The sequence below is a fragment of the Lepidochelys kempii genome, chromosome 2 (assembly GCF_965140265.1).
Source record: "Lepidochelys kempii isolate rLepKem1 chromosome 2, rLepKem1.hap2, whole genome shotgun sequence".
Classification (NCBI taxonomy): Eukaryota; Metazoa; Chordata; order Testudines; family Cheloniidae; genus Lepidochelys; species Lepidochelys kempii.
In genome coordinates, this window is record NC_133257.1 from 39,423,449 (window position 1) to 39,446,184 (window position 22,736).

At 41.0% G+C, this 22,736-nt stretch overlaps 1 protein-coding gene across 5 annotated transcripts in view; it reads left to right on the forward strand.

Annotated features, from left to right (window-relative positions):
• RGS22 (regulator of G protein signaling 22) overlaps positions 1 to 22,736 on the forward strand; it is a 97,182-nt gene that overhangs the window by 46,213 nt on the left and 28,233 nt on the right. For 4 of the 5 annotated variants that reach the window (XM_073330454.1, XM_073330456.1, XM_073330455.1 and 1 more), the window contains 5 exons: positions 5,453 to 5,578; positions 7,157 to 7,258; positions 17,250 to 17,444; positions 20,533 to 20,625; positions 21,298 to 21,464. In XM_073330454.1, coding sequence (XP_073186555.1) covers positions 5,453 to 5,578; positions 7,157 to 7,258; positions 17,250 to 17,444; positions 20,533 to 20,625; positions 21,298 to 21,464 — 683 coding nt within the window. The remainder of the gene's footprint in view (positions 1 to 5,452; positions 5,579 to 7,156; positions 7,259 to 17,249; positions 17,445 to 20,532; positions 20,626 to 21,297; positions 21,465 to 22,736) is intronic. The other variant, XM_073330457.1, reaches the window with a different exon arrangement.

The window sequence follows — 22,736 nt, forward strand, 5'->3', positions numbered from 1 at the left end:
ATTGAAATCAAAGGGTATATTTTGATTACAAATATTTGTACTGTAAAAATGATAAACAGAAGAAATACTATTTTTCAATTCACCTCTTACCAGTACTGTAGCGCAATCTCTTTGTACTGAAAGTGCAACTTACAAATGTAGACTTTGTTTGTTACATAACTGCACTCAAAAACAAAACCATGTAAAACTCAGAGCCTACAAGTCCTCTCAGTCCTACTTCTTGTTCAGCCAATCGCTAAGACAAACAAGTTTGTTTACATTTACAGAAGATAATGTGTCCTCTTATTTACAATGTCACCAGAAAATGAGAACAGGCATTTGCATGGCACTTTTGTAGCGGCATTGCAAGATATTTACGTGCCAGATATGCTAAACATTCATATGCCCCTTCATGCTTTAGCCACCATTCCAGAGGACATGCTTACATGCTGATGATGCTTGTTAAAAAAATAATGTGTGAATTACATTTGTGACTGATCTCTTTTCGGGAGAATTGTATGTCCCCTGCTCTGTTTTACCCACATTCTGCCATATATTTCATGTTATGACAGTCTCGGATGATGACCCAGCACATGTTGTTGTTCGTTTTAAGAACACTTTCACTGCAGATTTAACAAAACGCAAAGCAGGTACCAATGTGAGATTTGTAAAGATAGCTACAGCACTCAACCCAAGGTTTAAGAATCTGAAGTGCCTTCCAAAATCTGAGAGGGACGAGGTGTGGAGGAGCATGGTTTAAGAAGGCTTAAAAGAGAAACACTCTGATGCGGAAACGACAGAACCCGAACCACCAAAAAAGAAAATCAGCCTTCTGCTGGTGGCATCTGACTCAGATGATGAAAATGAACATGCGTCGGTCCACTTTGCTTTGGATCATTATCAAGCAGAACCCATCATGAACATGGACACATGTCTTGTGGAATGGTGGTTGAAGCATGAAGGGACATATGAATCTTTAGCGCATCTGGCACGTAAATATCTTGCGATGCCTGCTACAACAGTTCCATGAGAACACCTGTTCTCACTTTCAGGTGACATTGTAAACAGGAAGCAGGCAGAATTATCTCCTGCAAATGTAACCAAACTTGTTTGTCTGAGTGATTGGCTGAACAAGAAGTGGGACTGAGTGGACTTGCAAGCTCTAAAATTTTACATTGTTCTATTTTTGAATGCAATTTTTTGTACATAATTCTATATTTGCAGGTTCAACTTTCATGATAAAGAGATTGTATTAGGTTAATTGAAAAATACTATTTATTTTGTCTTTACAGTGCCAACACTTGTAATAAAAATAAATATAAATTGAGTACTGTACACTCTGTATTCTGTGTTATAATTGAAATCAATATATTTGAAAATGTAGAAAACACCCAAAAATATTTAAATAAATGGTATTCTATTGTTTAACAGTGTGATTAATCGCACGATTAATCGCGATTAATTTTTTTAATCTCGCGGTTAATCTCGATTATTTTTTTTAATTGCTTCACAGCCCTATTAGAAAGCCAGAACTCACTCATAGTTACCACTCTATGGTATCCATTGGTCTATTCTATTTTTTTATTCTTAGACTAGGAAATAATGGTGGTAAGTGTCATACTGTGGTATGGTAACTACTAATAAATGATTATGTTTTAATCATAATAATGTCCTTTGTGTGATAGTAAAAAGGATTACTATGTGTGAGTTAATGGATAAATGCTTCAATAGAGACATTCCCACACCTTAGTACAGTTTTGGGCAGTATTTTAGTGATCAGTGGAAGTGAGAGCTTGAATATGGCCCTAAAATATGCAGTGATGAAAACAGTAAAATATACATGAGGAACATTTTTTTTCATCACTCCTACACTTTATTGTATGGCTTGTAAAATTACTGCCTCCAAAAGCAACTCCCTGAATCCAGTGCACAGAAGAATGTTTTCTTAATTTTTGCTGAACTGATGGAGGCTTTGGGGGCTTCCTGCTTCTTGAAGTCCAAGAATTAAGAAATAATGCCACACATACAACTATAAATCCCAAACTCTTCATGTCCATTGAACATTCCAGAGGTGTCCTGTTCTTTCATAGAGATGTTGGCACTGTTCAGGAAATAAACTCTAATGGTTAAACCTTTCATATGTGCATTGAGTTCCTTAATCTGTTAATGGACTGGTTTCTTTTATTAGGATAGTACTCTTGTTTATTCCTTTGCTGAAGGTATTCTCGTTTAGTTAACAGTGGTGGAACAGGCAGATATTTGTGGTCAAGTGAAATTTATATTGGGGAACCAAACATTCAGGAAATATTCACACAACTGAATATCTCTATTTGTATATCCCTGTCTTTTGTCTGGAGGAGTCTATCTCTGGCTGAGGGGAAGAGAGGCCCAGTCATTTATTCTCCACTTGGTTATTCATGGAGGCTATCAAGGACCCTTATGGTCATTTATGCCACCACAGGACATGACGGTGGAATCTGCTTGGTGTAATGAGTGGTCAGCAATGACAATCGTTAATCACTCTCTCATCACTGACCCAACCATCTGCCCACCAGGTTTTGACCTGCCAAGGCACCTGTGGCCATCCCTGAACCGGTTTCGAACAACACAGGGCAATTGTGCAGCCAGTCGCTCTTCAAATGGGGTTTCTCTAATGACCCATGATGTAGATATAGTCAACTTCAGCCTACATTGCATATCCTTGACGAGTGCCCAATGGCTTACTTTGATGGTGGGTGAACTCCAGTATGAAGATGATTGTGCTGTAGTTGCACACTCAAAGAAGGATCTATAAAGAGCCCTTAACTGCTTCTCTGAGCTTAAAAAAAGTGTAGGACTAACCCTGAACATTGGAAAAACAAAAGTTCTCCGCCAGCCAGCTCCTGGTCAATCATCAAACCGAGCAAGGAAGTTCTACATTGACAGAGAAGAACTGAAACTCTGAAACCAGAGAAGAACCTTGCCTACCTTGGCCACCATCTTTCACAGAGGGCAGCCATAGATGTTAACATTCAGCACAGAATAGGCTGTGCCAGCCTTGTCTTTGGCAGACTGTCTTGATGGGTGTTCAACAACCATGACATCAGAACACACACTAGACTACAGTGGTAATTCCAACTCTCCTCTATTCCTGTGAGACTTGGGTGACCTACAGAAAACACCTGGAAAGCCAGCACTATCACTTTCTCCAGAAGATCCTCAACAGAAAGTGGAAGGATCGCCACATTAATGTCATTGTCCTCATGGAGGCCAACACCTTCAGTACTGAGGCCATGATTATCCAGCACCAGGTGAGGTAGAGAGGGTACTGTGCGCGCATGCCTGATGCATGCCTACCAAAACAACTGCTGTACGCCCAATTCACCAAAAGAGAAAGGAAATGGGGAGGCCAAAAGAAACACTTCAAAGACACCCTCAAGACAAAGATTAAGAGATGTGTCATCGATACCACGCACTGGTAGACAGTAGCCCAGGACAGGGCTAACTGGTGAAGACTTGTCAGAGAAGGAATGATCACTTTTGAGAAAAATTGCCTTGCCCTGGTTGCAGAAAAATGGCAGAAAAGAAAGAACCGACAACTGTCATACAGCAATCATGGCCCAACCCTGCCTTCCAACATCACCTGCAATGTCTGCCAACGAGTTTGTGGCTCAAGGATTCAGTCACCAAAGGACCCATAAAAAGTAAAATCTGTGGAAGAGATCATCCTTGACCTCAGGGGATCACTGCTGCTGCCACCCAGCTGATGATGATGCTATCAAATGGCTGGGCACACTGAGCATATTCTGAGTATCAAGGATTCTAACTATCCCGTACCCTCAGGCTTCCCAGTGTGTGACCCTTTTCTCACGAGACCCTCTCTCAAAAGGCCCTGCTCTTTCTTTCCTACCTGCTCTTGAGCAATCTTTGGAGAGAAACCTCCCATCCCCAATCCTTCATCCACTCCCAGTGTCCTCACAGGATGAGACCAGTCTGCCACATATCTCCTCAGCTCTTCAGGGGTCAGCTCACTGGCCTGCATTTTCCTTGGGATTCTTTGCAGAAGGATAGGAGGGAGATGTCAAAATAGACTCTCTCTCCCTTAAATCTCTCCTGTCCTACACAATACTCCTGGATACTTTGATACCTGGAAAGTTACTGGAGCAAGTTAATAAACAATCGATTTGTAAGCACCTGGCATGCCAAACCAACCTAATTTCCTTCTTTGACAGGGTTACTGGCCTAGTGGATGGGGAAAGCAACAGATTTGATTTCCTTTAATTTTTAGTAAGACTTTTGATACAATTCCACATGATATTTTCATAAACAAACAAGGGAAATGCTGTCTAGATGAAATTACTATAAGGTGGGTGCACAATTTGTTGAAAGACTGTACTGAGAGTTGTTATCAATGGTTTGATATCAGATGGGACCCATGGGGGCGGGGTGTGTGTTCTCAGTCTGGTATGCTTCAACATTTTCATTAATTACTTGGATAATGGAGTGGAGAATATGCTTATAAAATTTGTCGATGCACTAAATTGGGAGGGGTTCCAAGCAGTTTGGAGGACAGGATTAGAATTCAAAACAACCTTGATGAATTGGTCTGAAATCAACATGATGAAATTCAATAAAGACAAGTGCACAGTGCTACATTTAGGAAAGAAAACTCAAATGCACACCTACAAAATGGGGAATAACTAGCTAGATGGTAGAACTGCCGAAAAAGGAGCTGGAGGTTGCAGTAGCTCACAAACTGAATGAGTCAAAACTGTGATGCAGTTGCAAAAAAAAGGCTAATATCATTCTGGGATGTATTAACAGGAGTGTTGTATGTAAGACACAGGAGGTAATTGTCCCACCCTACTTGGCACTGAGGCCTCAGCTGGAGTATTGTGTCCAGTTTTGGGCATCATGCTTTAAGAAAGATGAGACAAATTGGGGAGAGAGTTTAGAGGAGAGCAATAAAGATGATAAAAGGTTTAGCAAACCTGACCTCTGAGGAAAAATTTTAAAAACTGGGCATGTTTAGTCTTGAGAAAAGAACATGGAGGGGGATCCGATAAGACTTCAAATCTATTAAGGGCTGTTATAAAGAGCATGATCAATTGTTCGCCACATCCTTGAAGGAAGAACAAGAAGTAATCAGCTTAATCTGCAGCAAGGGAGAATTAGTTCAGATATTAGGAAAAATGTTCTAACTTTAAGAATATTTAAGTACCAAGGAAGATTGTGGAAACCCCCTCACTGGAGGTTTTTAAGAACTTGTTAAACAAACACCAATCAGTGATGGCCTAGGTATTATGGGTCCTGCCTCAACACAGGGGGATGGACTAGATGACCTCCGCACACCAATTGTATGTGTAATATAATGTAAAATCTGGTTGACTGGAGTGAAGATGTCAGCTGAAGAGTCTGCGTAGCACCCCATTTCAACATAATGACATCTAAGAAAAATTAATCACCTTTATTTCTTGCTGTTCTGTTAACCTAGGGTAAAAGTCCTACAGAGAGTGTTGTCCTAGGGGGTTCTAAAATGGAATGCATGCTGCAGTCTCTTTATGTGGAGAACAGAGCAGGCTACTTCTTCACATGCTTCTGTGAGAAGTCAGGGAATGAGGTATGAGGTATTTTCTTACCCTGTGGTAATTTATTCCATAACTGACTGAACACCAAGCTACAGAGGGCAGCCAGGCTGAAAAAATAATTGGAGAAAGAAAGGGGTGGTGGTCATGCATATTTTGGAACTAAAGACGGGCCTCAACCTGACTATCCCAAACCTATTTGAAGTCTGAGTGTTCCATCAGGGATGAAAGGGACTATTCATTGTGAATAACTGCCTTTTCCATCTGGCAGAAAAACCAGATGAGATCCTGGCCTGCAGAAAGATTTAAAAAAGGGGGGGAAAGAAGAATATCTACTAGAATATAATCTCTTTCACATGCTAGTCTTTCACCCCCTTCTTTGTGGTGTCAGTAATGTCCAGAAGTATCCAGCATTTGCAAAAAGTTCTTTAGCGTTAACTGAAGTTCCATGAACTTCTAGGAAACATCATTATATTTCTTCTCTGCAGTCTGCAAAGCCACTACTTGCTGCAGGATGTAGAGGGAGAATATGTTGGAGCTAGTCAGCGTGTGGGCTTTGCAGAAGCAGTGAATCTTTAGGAAGGATTTGAAAAAGATGAGGACGTAGGCAGTGGTCATTCCATCCATTGGCAGGTTTCTTATAGATTTCTCACAGATGTCTAGAATGCAGCAGCAGTGGCCAGAAATGCTTTCTTCTGCCTTTGGCTCTCCAGGAGACAAATAGCCACAATTTTTCAAACCTGGATGCCTTAAATTAGAATCCTAAATTACATTTAGCCACCTACATAAAACTGGCTTCACTTTGCAAAGAGGATGAGCATCCATAAATCCCACAGAAGTAAATGGGATCTGTGGTGATCACTCCTTTCCAAAAATCAAGCCATTTATATCAAGTGTGTTCAGCTGTGGAACTTGTGTTCAGCCTGACCTCTGACTGAAACAAGTCTGCAACAAACAGGTTATGGAGCAAAACTCCTCTCTTCAGCAGGTATTCCTTTAATTGTCAGTCTCATGAAGCAGCTAGCCCAAGAAATGTGACCCAACCCTCATAAGTGAAGGGCTAGAACAGAGAGGTGGGGGGAGGAGGGGAAGAGCTAGCTCTTTCTTCTGAAAGATGTTTGATATTTTTGTTTGACTCAATGAAATGGGGGCCAAGATATGATACCTTAGAAACAAATATAATAACAATATAGTCAATAACAATATAGTCACAATAACATATGCCCAGTATAAAACATTTAATTGTCTGGATTATTGCTGCAAAATGCAATCCCACCATGGCACAAGTTCTGCACGTACATTATCAACATTTCTTAAGTGCTGGCTTCACGCCATCAAAATGTGGTTACTTTTCAAATGTTAACTGTAACGTTAACAATTTTAATGGCCAATTATATGCAAAGGATACAATAAAAGATATAATATCGCAGTGACAATGCCATTAAACATGTTGTCCTGTTGCCAGTATGCAACAGAAGATTAAAACCATCTTAAATTGAGCTTGATTTATGGTGACCCCAAGGAGCTAAACAATTACTTGGATTGGAAACCCAAGCTTTTATAAAGCCCTGATAATTGGGTAGTAATAACTTATATTCTTTTTCCATCTGTAGCTGTGGAAGAACAGTGCGTACTTTTGGTTTGACCTACAGGCTTATCATCAACTTTTCTACCAAGAAACCCTTCAGCCTTTTAAACTATGCAAGCAAGCTCAAGTAAGTTATAAATGTGTTTTCCCTTCAGTAATATCTTTGTTCAATGTAAGACTGTTTAAAAAAGACAGAAGAACTGAAAGGGTTTCCAAGTCTCCTCAACCCCAAGCAAAGGAAATTTGAGGTTGTGGACAATGAATCCAGCTTTAAATTGTTACTATGGAATTGCTTGACTTAAATGTTAGCCATGCATAGTTTGTTTCATAGGATCAATTCCATTCCCAGTTTTTTCTATTAATATTCAGTTTGCGTAGTCTCCCCTTTGCTACTCACTGCCCATGTTACCTCTTATTTGAAAATAGCTACTGTTAATGCTGATCATTCTTTTCGTATGTTTATGTGTAAATCAGTTGCTACCCTCTCCCATGAGGGTTAGAATTTCAAATCCTGAAGCCTAAACTTAGGATATTGACTTTAGTCATAGAAGTGGATCTTCTAGTTGTCAGTCTTATAGCTTTTCCTTTTCTTAATTTCAGCCCATTATTACTCCTGATTATACAGTTACTCTCCCTCCTTGGTGTTAAGCTGCTGCATAGATTTTTAGGGTGCTAATGAGATTGCTTACCTGTGAGAGTTCTTCACTAGCTTTACACTGTAAGTTCAGGTGCAATGAAAAAGTTAATTATTCTCCCACTGACCAGCAATGTCGATAACTCAGACCCTGGCCCTATAAGACTGTTGGATACTGATGTGGGAGAAAGATACAGCCATTTTAAGTATGCCATATACATTTTACTGTCATTTTGAGAAACCTGGGTCTCCTTTTCCTTTCTAAATTATCCTGTGACTGGGCAAATTGTATCTAAACCTTTAAATATATGTCCGTTGCCCCAAAGACAGCAGACCCAAGTATCACTTAGGGAGCACCACTTCCCATGTCCATAAAGCATATGTCTGTAGAGAGAGGAATGGCAATTTAAACAACCAGGGTAATTTAAATTACAATGTAATTTGCATTATAAGTTATTGCTGTACTGAGCAGTTGTAACTCTCCCTCCATGGCTTTTCCATAGCACTGAGTGTGCATGGGTCAGTGGCTGACTGTGGATATTGATTGAACTGGCAGAGGGATGGCTACTCCTTGGGATCCTTGTCAGGGGAAGGAGGAGGCACCTCCTACTCCATGCTCTCATACCTGCCCAGAAACACGTGGAGTCCATGTGTGTCCATGGGGAGCTGGGGAGTCTCAACCTACTTCAGTCTCCCATTCAGGTTCACTGGAGACAGGGACTCTCTCCTCCCGCATCACCTATGGCCCTCTTAGAGCCATCTTAGACCCACAGGTGCTGTGTTGGCTACCCCTACCCTTTAGTTGCAGTTGTCACAGCTGGGTTTCTGGGCTTGCTTTGGCGGGGCTACGGACGATTTTTTCCTGTATTTACAGCATCCTAAAGGGCTGGTAATGTAGGAAATTAAGGAAAAGAGATCACAATTAAAACAAACAATAGACATTAGACTTCGGTGGTAATGTCATTAGTAAGGGGTAATAAAACAGAGTAATTATTGTTAATACTTGTGTCCAATGTCCAGTACACATGAGAGGCTTTAGAGGCTAGCTTCTGGGCTAAACCAAAGCCTGGGACCCAGGAGTTCCTGTGGTGGAGTCACCCCTGTTGCCCCCACCACCTTGTCTGCGGAGGAGGATGCAGAAGGTATAACTGGCTGAGTCACTCCCTCAATGTCCACAGAAGCCTGAGGGACTTTGTCCTGGGCCTCAATAGCCTGTGGGCATAGGAATGTTTTAAGGTGCATGAAGAATAAAACACCCTTTGTCTGTACCCTCACTCTCCTTCAGAGTGGGAGAGTAGCAGGACTGAATCCTGTCTTCAGTTAGGGAGGGCTAGACTAAAGGAGTCAATCTTCACTCATTGGGATGTTAATGCTTAAGGCTGGTTAATCTCATACTAGAGCCAATTAATGCCTGGTAGTCTGAAGGGGTGAGAGCGGAGTATGGCAGCATGTTCAAAGTTAATAAAGTTGCAGCCTGCTTCTTTAATTCCACCTCAGTTCTGCATCTTCATTCTTCTGTCTGTCCTGATCTAAGCGTTCTTACTCATGGGCAATAAGGGAAACACCACAATAACTCAGGGATAACAAACACTCAAAGCAGTCACAATGTTGAGTTTTTCTCTTTTTCCTAAAATTCAGGAGGACACATTATAAATTGTATGTATCAGTCTCTGTCTTAAGACAAAAATGTCAAACCTAGTCGCCTAAAGTTTGATGTCTAAATTCATATTTAGGCATTTAAATATGTGAATGGCCTGCCTTGAGTGCCTGCAGAACACATATATATTAAAGGGAGCTGCAGGTACATAGGATCTTTGAAAAATAAGGCAATTTTTATTTAGGTGTCTTAATATGGATTTAGGAGCCAAATTTACTTTTGAAATTTTTAGCCTTTGGGCCCGAGTCTCCATTGTGTTGCACCTTGTGCAGTCATTTGCACCAATGCAAAGTGGATATGAAATACTGCCATTCTGATTTGGTCAAGTTTTATACTTACTTTGCCCTGGACTAAAAGGCTACACGACTGAAAAGCAAGCCTTTAGTCTTGTCTTATCTTATTTCCAGCCCTGGCCTGGTGGTGACAGCAAAACATCATACAATCAGCGTTACTAGGCAATCACAGAAAGCTACATACACATGACCATTAAAGTAAATACATCAGAACGAAATATGTGAAACTGTTCCATTAGCATCACAGCTGAAATGAAATATAACAAATCAACACATGTGCTGAAACATTTGGTATCATTCTCAAGTTTGCCTTTTAAGGCTGCACACAAATTATTCTTGTTTTCATTGGAACACAGATGAGAGTCAAGCTGTATCCAATCAAAAGGGCCTGCTTCTGGAAAAGATGCCTTCCCGAATTCTGCACTCACCTTTGAAACAATGAGATAGTTATTCCAGCTACTCCTAATGTCAATCAGATTTCTAACAGCACATTGTCATATATTTTACTATTTACTACTCAGAGAGATCAAGTGTTTCATACGATTTTCTGTACATAACACAGTTAGAAGAAAGAAGAAACTTTGATCACTGTATTTTCCTGGTCAGTGTTTTATCTAAGCTTTATGATATGCCCTGGCATGTGTTTCCTTAAAATATAAGTGTGTATAATAAAAGAAACTCAAGTGAGGATGAAATGTGATGCACTAGAAAAAGATGAGTGACAGTAATAATCCAGGAATGTATGGGTTATTTCACTATAAACACACATGCTGGAGTGTAAAACGAATTGGAAAAAGAAAAATAATAAAGAAACAAAAGTTGCAATCTGCTATGAAAAATAGTATTTAGGGTTAGACAAATTTAATACCATTATTGGAAATATAGTATTTTAATACTAGAGCCAATTTAGATGAAGAGTTATTATTATCATGGATTTGTTGAGGAATAATACTAAGCATCCTTTGTGTTTTTGCATAAACCTAAGCATTCTGAGATTACATACTGAAAATCTTTACATTTAGGGATGAGTTTAACCAAAACCCCAGATCTGAACACTCCCAAATTTGGGAGTTCATAATCCAGACCTGAATCATAATCTGACTTTCCCAGAAGTTTGGTATATTTACATTTGGTCCTTTATAAATAACTTCAAGATGCAAATTCTGATCAGACTCCAGATTCCGGTTTTGGTTTGGACCCATCACTAACTTTAATACTTTTATAGAAAAATATATAGCTGGAAGGTAGGAAAATTCTTTGTGTGTTTTACTGAAGTTGCAAAACATTGAATAAATTAAGTCTGATGGGCCTGAGATTTTACATATGCAAAGATCTTTATTTGAATTTTACAGCCTTATGTTCATTTAATTTAAAGCAAGTCTCTTGTAATACACAATATAATGCTCTATGAATTCCTTAGTGCACAGGTTCGCATAGGGGCCATTCAGGAGTTTCACAGCCCCAGTGAAAATCTGGAAGAACAGTAATTCTTATAGTTCCCTTGCATGGAGCGGAAACAGGGCCTCTGATACACCACGGTAGTTGAGCAGGGCAGTCATCTTGGACACCAGCTTCCAGGAGGAGCCAAACTGCTAAGCAGCTCGCTTTTTTTGGTCTCGGCCGCTCAAAGAGTGGAGATGAGCACCGAAAATGTTTTCCACCCTGGGGGTGCTCCTGGATACACCCATTAAGAGCATGTAATGTGTTCTTCCCTCTGAAACTGACTGGCTCCATTTGACAGTGCAGAAGGAGAAAGTCATGGGCACCGCTTCTCCTCCACTTGTTTGTGATGACCAGCACAATTTGCAGTAATATCCCATTCACTCCTTACATTCAGGCCAGGGCAAGGTGTGCAGTTGTGACTGACCCCTGTATTGGGAACACAAGGTGGTGGAAGGTTCCGTGTCACCTCTCCCATCATGCATCAGCACAAGCACTTAGTCACACTCTGGCCCTATATTTCTACTTGGGGGCTCAGACATTACAATGATGGGCATAGTATAAAAATCTTGATAGATTGTTGTGTGCCAGCTTCTCAGATGTCATAAATCTGTATATCTCCCTTGAAGTCAACAGAATTACATCAGTTTAGAGCAACTGAGGAGCTGGTCCTTAGGGTATATGTCTATGCTGCACTGTAAACCTGAGTGTCCACACCGAATTGTAAAACTGGGTTTACAATTGCTGGACCCTGGTCTCACAGCCATGCTAACACATCCATACTGCACTGCACAGACCTTCTGACTCAGTTCTGCGAGTGCATCCACATTGCAAAATGACAGGGCTTGGACCCAAGTCACGGTGGTATTCAGGCTCTGACCCACCCCGTAGTGGGGTCCCAGGACCCAGGTCCCGAGTGCTTGCTGACCTGACTCAGACTGATCTGTGGGTGGATGGATGTAGGGCTTGGGCTCCAGTCTGAGTCAGAGCCTGGCCTCCATGTACCATGTAGACATACCCTTAGTTAGGGAAAATTAGAGCCCTCCTAAAGCTCATTTAACACCTGTAAATTCCCATGTCTAATAAGTAATAACTATATATAGCCTAATGTATACAACATCTGCTTTATGTAGGAGCTCATTCTGTAGCATCTCCACATGTGAAATGGAAGTGGTATCACTAGCAGTTCCACACGTGGAGCAGCTGCTGCATCAGGCCCTCATGTTGCAAAGGTAGTGAGTTCAAAGCCTGTTAATAATTTATGACATTGTCTATCAAGGTAATTATAAATTAGTTTTCCCCACTTTTCCAATTTCTAAACCAAAACAAACAGAAAGCCATTTGAATGAAAACATTTTGTATATAAAAAATTCTATTTAGAGAGAGAGAACAGTTCCATCAAAGAAAGATGTATTTTGCTTTTTAAAAAGCCACATTACAAGAGGAAAAGGAGGACTTGTGGCACCTTAGAGACTAACCAATTTATTTGAGCATAAGCTTTCGTGAGCTACACCTCACTTCATTGGATGCATACTGTGGAAAGTACAGAAGATCTTTTTATACACACAAAGCATGAAAAAATGGGTGTTTACCACTACAAAAGGTTTTCTCTCCCCCCACCCCACTCTCCTGCTGGTAATAGCTTATCTAAAGTGATCACTCTCCTTACAATGTGTATGATAATCAAGGTGGGCCATTTCCAGCACAAATCCAGGGTTTAACAAGAACGTCTGGGGAGGGGTAGGAAAAAACAAGGGGAAATAGGTTACCTTGCATAATGACTTAGCCACTCCCAGTCTCTATTCAAGCCTAAATTAATTGTATCCAATTTGCAAATGAATTCCAATTCAACAGTCTCTCGCTGGAGTCTGGATTTGAAGTTTTTCTGTTGTAATATCGCAACTTTCATGTCTGTAATCGCGTGACCAGAAAGATTGAAGTGTTCTCCGACTGGTTTATGAATGTTATAATTCTTGACATCTGATTTGTGTCCATTTATTCTTTTACGTAGAGACTGTCCAGTTTGACCAATGTACATGGCAGAGGGGCATTGCTGGCACATGATGGCATATATCACATTGGTGGATGTGCAGGTGAACGAGCCTCTGATAGTGTGGCTGATGTTATTAGGCCCTGTGATAGTGTCCCCTGAATAGATATGTGGGCATAGTTGGCAACGGGCTTTGTTGCAAGGATAGGTTCCTGGGTTAGTGGTTCTGTTGTGTGATATGTGGTTGCTGATGAGTATTTGCTTCAGGTTGCGGGGCTGTCTGTAAGCAAGGACTGGCCTGTCTCCCAAGATTTGTGAGAGTGTTGGGTCATCCTTCAGGATAGGTTGTAGATCCTTAATAACGCGTTGGAGGGGTTTTAGTTGGGGGCTGAAGGTGACAGCTAGTGGCGTTCTGTTATTTTCGTCCCCTAACGCCCCTACTCTACTTGCGCTATATTGATAACATCTTCATCATCTGGACCCATGGAAAAGAAGCACTTGAGGAATTCCACCATGATTTCAACAATTTCCATCCACCATCAACCTCAGCCTGGTCCAGTCCACACAAAAGATCCATTTCCTGGACACTACAGTGCTAATAAACGATGGTCACATAAACACCACCCTATACCGGAAACCCACTGACCGCTATTCCTACCTACATGCCTCCAGCTTTCATCCTGACCACACCATACGATCCATTGTCTACAGCCAAGCTCTGCGATACAACCGCATTTGCTCCAACCCCTCAGGCAGAGACAAACACCCACAAGATCTCTATCAAGCCTTCTTACAACTACAATACCCACCTGTGGAAGTGAAGAAACAGATTGATAGAGCCAGAAGAGTTCCCAGAAGTCACCTACTACAGGACAGGCCTAACAAAGAAAATAACAGAACGCCGCTAGCCGTCACCTTCAACCCCCAACTAAAACCCCTCCAATGCATTAATGGAAGCGGTTCTCCATCTGGTCCTCCCAATGGCGGGAGGGATAGCTCAGTGGTTTGAGCATTGGCCTGCTAAACCCAGGGTTGTGGGTTCAATCCTTGAGGGGGCCAGTTAGGGATCTGGGGCAAAAATTGGGGATTGGTCCTGCTTTGAGCAGGGAGTTGGACTAGATGACCTCCTGAGGTCCCTTCCAACCCTGATACTCTATGATTCTCTATGAATTCCACCTATGCAGTCCACTCTGCAGCTCATTTTGGAGTACCTTCTGCTGCTGAAACAACAAGGTCTGGCCTTCTCTTCTGTCAAGATCCACCTAGTGTCCATCTCAGCCTTCCATCCCAAGGTCGACAACCAATCCGTCTTTTCACACGAGATTGTGATCCATTTTCTCCAAGACTTGAAGAGGATATACCCACCAGGTTAGAGAACCCATTCCTCCCTGGGATCTAAACCTTGTCTTGTCAAAGCTCATGGGCCCACCATTTGAGCGGCTAGCAATGTGCTCATTGTTACACCTCTCCTGGAAAGTGGCCTCCTTAGTGGCCATCACTTCAGCCAGAAGGGTATCAGAGATCCTGGCCCTTACATCGGAGCCCCCATATACGATCTTCTTCAAAGATAAGGTTCAGTTGCATCCACATCTGTTGTTCCTCCCAAAGGTGGTGCCACAATTCCACTCCAGTCAAGCAATCTTCCTGCTGGTATTCTGCCCTAAACCCTGTGCGAACAGAGAGGAGCAGCACTTGCACCCTTTAGATCTTAGACAGGCTCTGGCTCTCCACATACAAAGGACCAAACAGTTCCGCAGATCAACTCAGTTGTTCATCACAATAGCAGAGAGAAGAAAGAGCCTCCTCATCTCTGTCCAGATAATTTCATCCTGGATTACTTCATGCATCTGGACATGCTATGAACTCATGGGCATTTTACCTCCAGCTAATCTGACTGCTCATTCCACACCTCCTCAGCTGCCTTCCTATTAGCACAAGTCCCTATTCAGGACATCTGGAGAGCAACAACCTGGTGGCCAGTGCACACGTTTTCAACACACTTCCTAGCACACGTTGTTCCAACACCCAGCAGACTAGAGACGATGCCAACTTCGGCCATGCAGTCTTGCAGTCAGCCTGTCCTTGAACTCTGAGCCCACCTCCTGCACAACTGCTTGTGAGTCACCTACATTGGAATGGACGTGTGCAAGCACTCAAAGAAGAAAAAATGGGTACTAATCTTTCTGTCACTGTTGTTCTTCAAGATCTCTTGCACATGTCCATTCAAAAACCCACCCTCCATCTCTTATTGGAGTTACTCAGTAAAAATAAACTGAAGGGGCACAGGGCTGGCAGGCATCCAAGGCCACTGGAGCTGACCCATGGATACCACTAGGGGAAAAAATTCATGCAACTGTGCTCGGGGTGCACACACACATACATTGGAATGGGCATGTGCAACACATCTTGAAGAACAACAGGTATAGAAAGGTTAGTAACCATTTTGGGTTTGGTTTTTTTTATGGTTGAAGTTTGATATGCTAAATAAAGAAAAGAGAAGTTATTTTTTAACTATTCAAACATTCCTCTGCTGTGCTCGACACTAAAACACAATAGTATTTTATTAGTGCATGAGAACCAGAAAGTAAAACTGACCAGCCTTACTTCACTGTCTAAGCTGAGTGAGACAAAACAGGGAAGGCTATTTTCTCAGCTGGTGTATATTAGTGTAGCCCCATTCAAGTCAGTGAGCCATGCTGATTTACCCCAGCTCAGAATCTGTCCCAAAAGTTGCATTATATCGGGGTCTCAAACTCAATTTACCTTAGGGCCAGGGCCAGTCCTCAAATCCTCCCAGCGGGCCAATAATGTCACTGAAGATGGTGTTCAGAAAAGAAAATGTTTATATTGTATTTTTTATTTTGAATTTCTTAGAAATAATAAAGCTGTCATACAACTTTATACAATTCTTCGCCTGCCAGAGAGTTTTTAGTGTTGGCCAGCCACCTGGCAACGCTTCAGTTCTGTCAGTTTGTTGATGTTTGGCCTGTGTGACTGAGCAGTGGAAACCTGCAGGATTGCAGCAAGGTGGGCATCAGATAGTTGTGTTCGGTATTTTGACTTGTATTCATTGTGGGGGAAAAAGTGATGCTGCCTCTATGGCTGCCTCTGCCTGGCAACCAATGATGCTACCTCCATGACTGACTCTGCCCGGCAACTAGTGGTGGTATCTCCCTCTCCCCCAGCCATTTGGAGCTGCGGGGGATGGTGCCTGTAATTGAGATTGCTGGCAGCCTGTCTGCATGCATCTCTCCTCCCTGGGCCTCAGTGGGGAGGTTCTCAGGTCGCAGATGGCCTGCAGGCCGCGATTTTGAGACCCCTGCATTATATTTTTGAATATTCTTACAACTTTAATGATATAAGGTGCTGATAACAACAAAAGACAAGAATGTTTAAAACTATATGAATTTTATCATAGACTCATAGATATTTGCTTTGGTGAGGCTTTAGGCCCCAGCACTCCATTGGGATACGCTGAAGTGGGCTCCTGTGCTGTGGCCGAGTCCTAGTGAAATCAGTGGGGGTCTGCATAAGCACAGAAGTCCATGCTAGTGGATCCCGAAGCAGGACTGCGGTCTTATTGGTATTTCAAATTTTCAATTTTAGGTTAAAATTCCAAAATCTTGCTTGGCTTGGTTTCTAAAAAGCAAGAAGTAACCATCTTTCACAAAATGGTTTATTGTGCTACAGAACAGTGCATCCTGTTACAGTTAAATGTGTAGAGTAATAACAGTGTGTAACTCAAAGATGAAGATCCGCATTTGTTGTTGTTAATTGTGATTGCTTGAATGTAACTAAGGATCAGCAAAATGTCTCTGTGTAAGCATTACCATCACCGTTATGCATGATTTTGGCATCAAAGAAGCTTTTAATAAGCAGAAAATGTAGGAGTAAGGAAGTCAGGGAGCTGTGGCATAAACTGTATTTTGGAAAACTTAGTAGCATCGAGGGAATAGAGGAAGCGGGGGAAAGATGATGTGTTCGAGAGAGTAACTAGGATAATAAAAAACAGTTTGCTACCACACTCGTCTTTAACTAACTTATTTACTGTGGCCATTAGAATGGATGGTGGTTAAAAAACTGTTGTCTTCTCTTTTATTGTAGTTCCTTTATGCCACTTACATTGCTCCTTCTGCCAGCATGGATATTGGACTGCAACAGGATAAGAAAAATGAGATTTATCAGAAAATTGAGCCACCTTATGAGGATCTTTTTGACCCAGCAGAAGAATATATCCTCACCCTTCTGCTGGTACCATGGATGAAAATGGTGGAAGTAGACAAATGCATTTATGGAAAGGTAACTTATATAGGGCCAGCTAGTGAGTGCCCTTTATTCTGTCCCTTGATCATCCCCATTCCAGTTACTGGGCTTGAGTGAGTGCAGGTACTGCTCCCTCAGTGTTCCTCATAAGGGAAAGAATGGGGCCATTGCTGCAGTTCCCCTCTGCACTGACCCCTGGAGTGAGTAGGACACATTGTGGAGAGCAGGCTACTCCGTTCTGTAGATGCAACCTGCACTGTTCTCTAATGAACTGGACCAGTCTGCTCTGGGAGGGAATGTAACTTCCTGAGGCACAGGCTTTCCCTGTGGGATGGTGTGCTCTGTGCGGTCTCATAATCACACCATTGACTAAAGGTCACCTTTGATTTTACTTAGCATGAGTGGTCAAGGAGTCATTTTTTTTACCATGAAGAGATAATAAGCAGAGTTGTCAGAGTGTCATTATAATGACCCTAAGTCAAGACTAACTGCCTCAAACATGTCTTAGTGCTTAGAATTAGTTGTGGCTAATGCTTAGAGTAAGAGGAAATATTGTACAACAGACAAGGAGTGTTTGCCTGAAACACTCTACCATGTAAGCACGTGGTGAGTCTCCTGTGAAAGAATTGAGTGTATTCTGCAGGCTTATTGAGGCAGCCTGCTCAGTGTCCAATCCAGATATGAGGTGGGAGTGGCTCTCTAGACAGAGGATCTAAAGTAAGGGCTGGGCGATCCTGAGGGAGAAACTGTAAGAACAGCAAAGCCAGAAGAGAAAGTTGGAAATTCCAGTTTTGCTTCTTACAAAAAAATCAGAACAAGAAGTAATTAGGCAAGGCTGTGTGTTCTGACTGTATTCTGTATGTGGACTTTGTTTAAGAGTATGTTGGGAAATGCAACTGCTCACAAGCGGTTACAAAAATTAGGACCAAGTTTTGCTCTCAGATTCATAAAGTGTATCTGTGGATTAGGTGAGAAGGGGCAGTGATCCGTTTAATGGGAATGGGAATCTGGAAACCTGGGTTCTGATCCTCGTAGTTTCACTATAATCTTGGGTTAAGTGGCCTTCTTTTATTATATGTAAAGAAAAGAGCATTACATAATAACACCTCCATAGATGAGGGTATATTTGTTAATATTAGTAAAGCACTTTGAGATCTTTTATTGGAAATCACTATAGCAGTGAAAAGTATTATTATTATTATTATATTCTCTCTACATGCATGAACAGCTATGAGCATGCCACACATATGGGGAGACCAGGATATCAAGGTTGAAGACGGACAGGCCTGAGAACAGAATTTTGCCATGCTGTACATTTTATGCCATAATCTCTTCTCTTTCTAAGCTTTGTCACGAGAAAGATATTTCAACTACATTCTTAGTGATCTACAGAATATGCTATCAAGTATCAGAGGGGTAGCCGTGTTAGTCTGTATCCACAAAAACAACGCTGTAATTGGCCAACCCATTCATTAGTATGAAATTCCACTTAGACTTTGCCAGACTAATGTTATACTAAGCATTACACCTTTTGCAAACATTATTAACACTTAACATATACTGAGAATAGCAGCTCCTCTGACCAAGTGGTTTCATTGTAAAGCATAATTCTTAATATTTTTTATTAAAAGAGGGATGACATTTTCTGAACATTCTTTTAACATATTGTTTTAATCTAAAACCTTCTATGATTGCTTTATGTTAATTTCATGCATGCAGCCTACAATGTCTCTGTTAGTGATATAATGAGAAACTTTTATCACCCTTTCTGCACAGGTGGTGTTTTGCTTTGCTGTTGTATGGTTGTGCATAAACTTTTCAAATGTCAATACTCTAATAACAGAAGAGAGCTGGGCAGATGCGTAAAAAAATATAGGGCCTGATACTGTTGAGTCCAGCAAAAAGGAGAAGACATATTCCTTAGGGTGGACAGAACAGCACATGCTCTGGAAAGCTCTGTGCTGCTCCTCTCAGACTATGCCCTCTTGATCCAATCCACTCTTCAGTAACTTAGTTCTCCTTCTACGAAAGATCCAGCTTTGCTACTTCTTTAGGGAGAGGAGACTCCCTGTGTCCTCTTTCCCAACTTGCTTGGCAACACAGAACAGTTCATTTAGTCCATAGAAAACAAGATATTTCAACCAGCAATAAAAAAGAGGCTTAAATCATACATTTGAGGCATGGTCAAAATATCTTTTATAAAAACCCAAACACCAAATCAAACCTTTTTCATTATGGTGTCTCATCACACTTCTATCAATTCTCTCTTTAATCTTTGTACAAAATGGTCTGAAATTATTTTTCAACTTGTTTTATTATTACATATTATTTCTCAAAAAACAAAACCCAACAACGAAGAAACGGAAAAGGGTTTTCCAGCAGTAGAACAGAGTTAGATTGTAGCCCGTGGATGTTCAGATATACAAGGCTGAGTATGGTATGAGTGTCTAGATAGATGTTAATTTGGAAATATCGTCTTTTCTCTTTCATATAAGCTCTTCCATAATTAAGACCATGGTGGGGGAAGTCTGTCTGTGATGGATTACTGCACCACTACAACCTGTAGGTCCAAGTTTGGTAAATGTCCAGTTGCCACATTTGAACATTCCAACCAACACATAGATGCATAAAACAGTTACTTATGCACCTAATTGCTGATCTGAGCATACAAATGCAAGATTACTGTTGTTGTTGTTGTTAAGCACCATATATGTGCATGGGGCTACACAGATTAAAAAATACCACTCAAATCTTTGCCCTGAACAATTTACAGTCAAAAGGCACCAACTGACACAATATGGAACAAAACAGGAAAAGCACAGAATAGTTGTCTTATAGCTTTAATATTTATTGGTTGGATTCTCTATTGAGGTGCTCATGTTTCAAAACTGGTGATGAGCATCATTTCCTAGTGAGTGCTAAAGTTCTAAGAACTGGATTGCTGCTTCTCAGTGGCTCTCATAGGGATGCAACTTGCAGTGATTTTTTTTTCTTCTAAACATCTGTCTCATTATTGGCAAGGGTGTTTCTTTTCTACCCACTGTCATTGGCAAGTTGCCTGCCCAGCTCTCCATCTTTCTATAATATGTACTTTGGGAATGACATAAGATATTATTTTTATTAGGTGGAGCTGGTGGAAGAAAGTCGACAGCTGGACTCAGTGTACTTTAGAAAGCTACAGTCTTTGCATCAAGAGAGTGTTTCCAAGAAGGATGAGGTAAGACAAGCACCTACTAACAAAAACAAACTTGATTTCTATCTCAGAGGCTTAACACTTTATGTATCAGCAATGAAAGGAGACTGTGAGCAGGTTTGATGGACCAACAGTGCTGTTCACTAGTATTAATTTTCAAATGAATGCTTGACAGCCATCATTGTTTTAATTATGGTTCCAATTCTGCTCTCAGTTACATCAGTATCTGGGCCTGATTCCACCTCCATTGAAGTCAATGGTCTGACTTCTACTGACTTCAGTGGGAGGTGGATTGGGCCCTAAATATTGAGGAAATCCTTTGATTTCAGTTGAGTGACTGGTTTATTTAAGGATAGAATCTGGCCCAATATGTTTAAAATAAAGCCGATGACAAACCTTAGTGATATATGCAACTTATTTCCTTAGGAATCGGGAAGTTTTTATATCAAGACAGATTCTTCTCCTTTTCAGCAGTGGTAATAATCTCTGTGTAGCAGCATCATTCCTTGTCTGCTTGGTTATGACAGAGCAGTGTTTCCTGTAACAGGAGAAAAAGTGACTGCATGACAGCAATTAGCAACAACAGAAGAGAAGGAATTAAAAACAATACAGAGGGATTAATGGAGGATTATTAGATTGTCCAGGTTATAGAGGTAGAAGACTTCTTTATATAATTGAAATTGTTTCTTCTGTTAGAGTGTTGCTCCTGAAGTCAGTCCCCTACCTCAGCCTGATGTTCTCCGAGAAGGACAGGTCTTAAGTGAAGTCCCTGAGGAATACAGAGATTGTAGCCTTCATGACCTGATCCACAATGGACTGGAGTTAGAACAGTTCCGACTCTTTCTTGAAGAGCATTCAGCAGTGTATGTTTGTTGTTTTTCAATAATTTCTGCACTCAAAATGCCCATTGTCTTTTATGGGATTTTTGGCATGTAAGGGTTACAGGATTGCAATCTATCCATTTTTTTTTTTGAGAATTATATGTATGCATTAAAATGAGAATTTTGTTCAGACATCAGAATGGCAGTCTCAGCTGTTTGCTAGGAATAAATCTCCTGTGATGAAATCATTTGTGGTCAAATGCTGCCTGCATATGTCCCAGGGCCATTTAAAGGCATGCGCCCAACACAGACTTTGATCTATAATGAATTAAACCTTCTTTTTTTGGTAGAACAATTTGAATCTATTTTTTTTTCAAATTGAAGGCTCAGAATGACAAATATATACACACAGAATTTGGGCACACAGCTATCACAAGTGTGTAAGCAACTGCAGTTTTGGTTCATGTAGTTAACACAGTTAAATACACCATCATAGTAACTGCATGTGTAATTTATGCATGCACACACAAATTTTCAAAATTTGAGCCTACATATGTAAAATAAAGATTTCAACAGAAGTAAATGCGGGGTTTGCGCCTAACTTCCCTATATCTTCCCACATTAGTCCCCATATTTTTAACATTCCAGAAAATTGCAAAAGTACTCAGTTCTTAAGTAACTGCTGAAAATAGTTAAAATATTTCCTTTTTTCAACCTTCCAATCCCTTTTTACACTCATCCATTTCTTTAAATTAGGTTCCCCTAAACTAATGCTGAGGGTGTTGTCTACTCGTCCAGGGTAAACGGTAATATAATTATAGACTAGCATAGAGCAAAAGAGTCAAAAATGCCTAAGTGACAGGTGCAGAGCTTTGTGGAGAAAAGGCATTCTGTTTCATGGAGGATTTTGAGATTTTAAACTATGGTTTTGTTCTGATTTGGAAGCTTTAGGGCCCCTGGCTCTGAGGAAGTCTACCTAGCAAGCTGCCCCATAGCCGCAGACCCTGGAAGCCCTGTGGTCCCCAACTCTGAGGCAGTCTGCATAGTGGGCTGCCAAGGAACTGGGTGGGAGAACTGCTAGGAAACGAGGCAGTGTTCCAGCTGAACGTTTTTTGAAACTGAACTGTCTCCGTTATACATTCCAATTTGGACAAATCGGCAAATTCCAGTGAAACGTTGTTGTTAGAATTTTTCCAACCAGCTCTACTAAGGAGACTAAGTCCTAGTAGGACTTAAACTCCAAAGTACCCAAGAGACTTTTGACAATGAGACTTCAGTTTTTAAGTCAATTAGATACTTTTGTAAATTTTACCC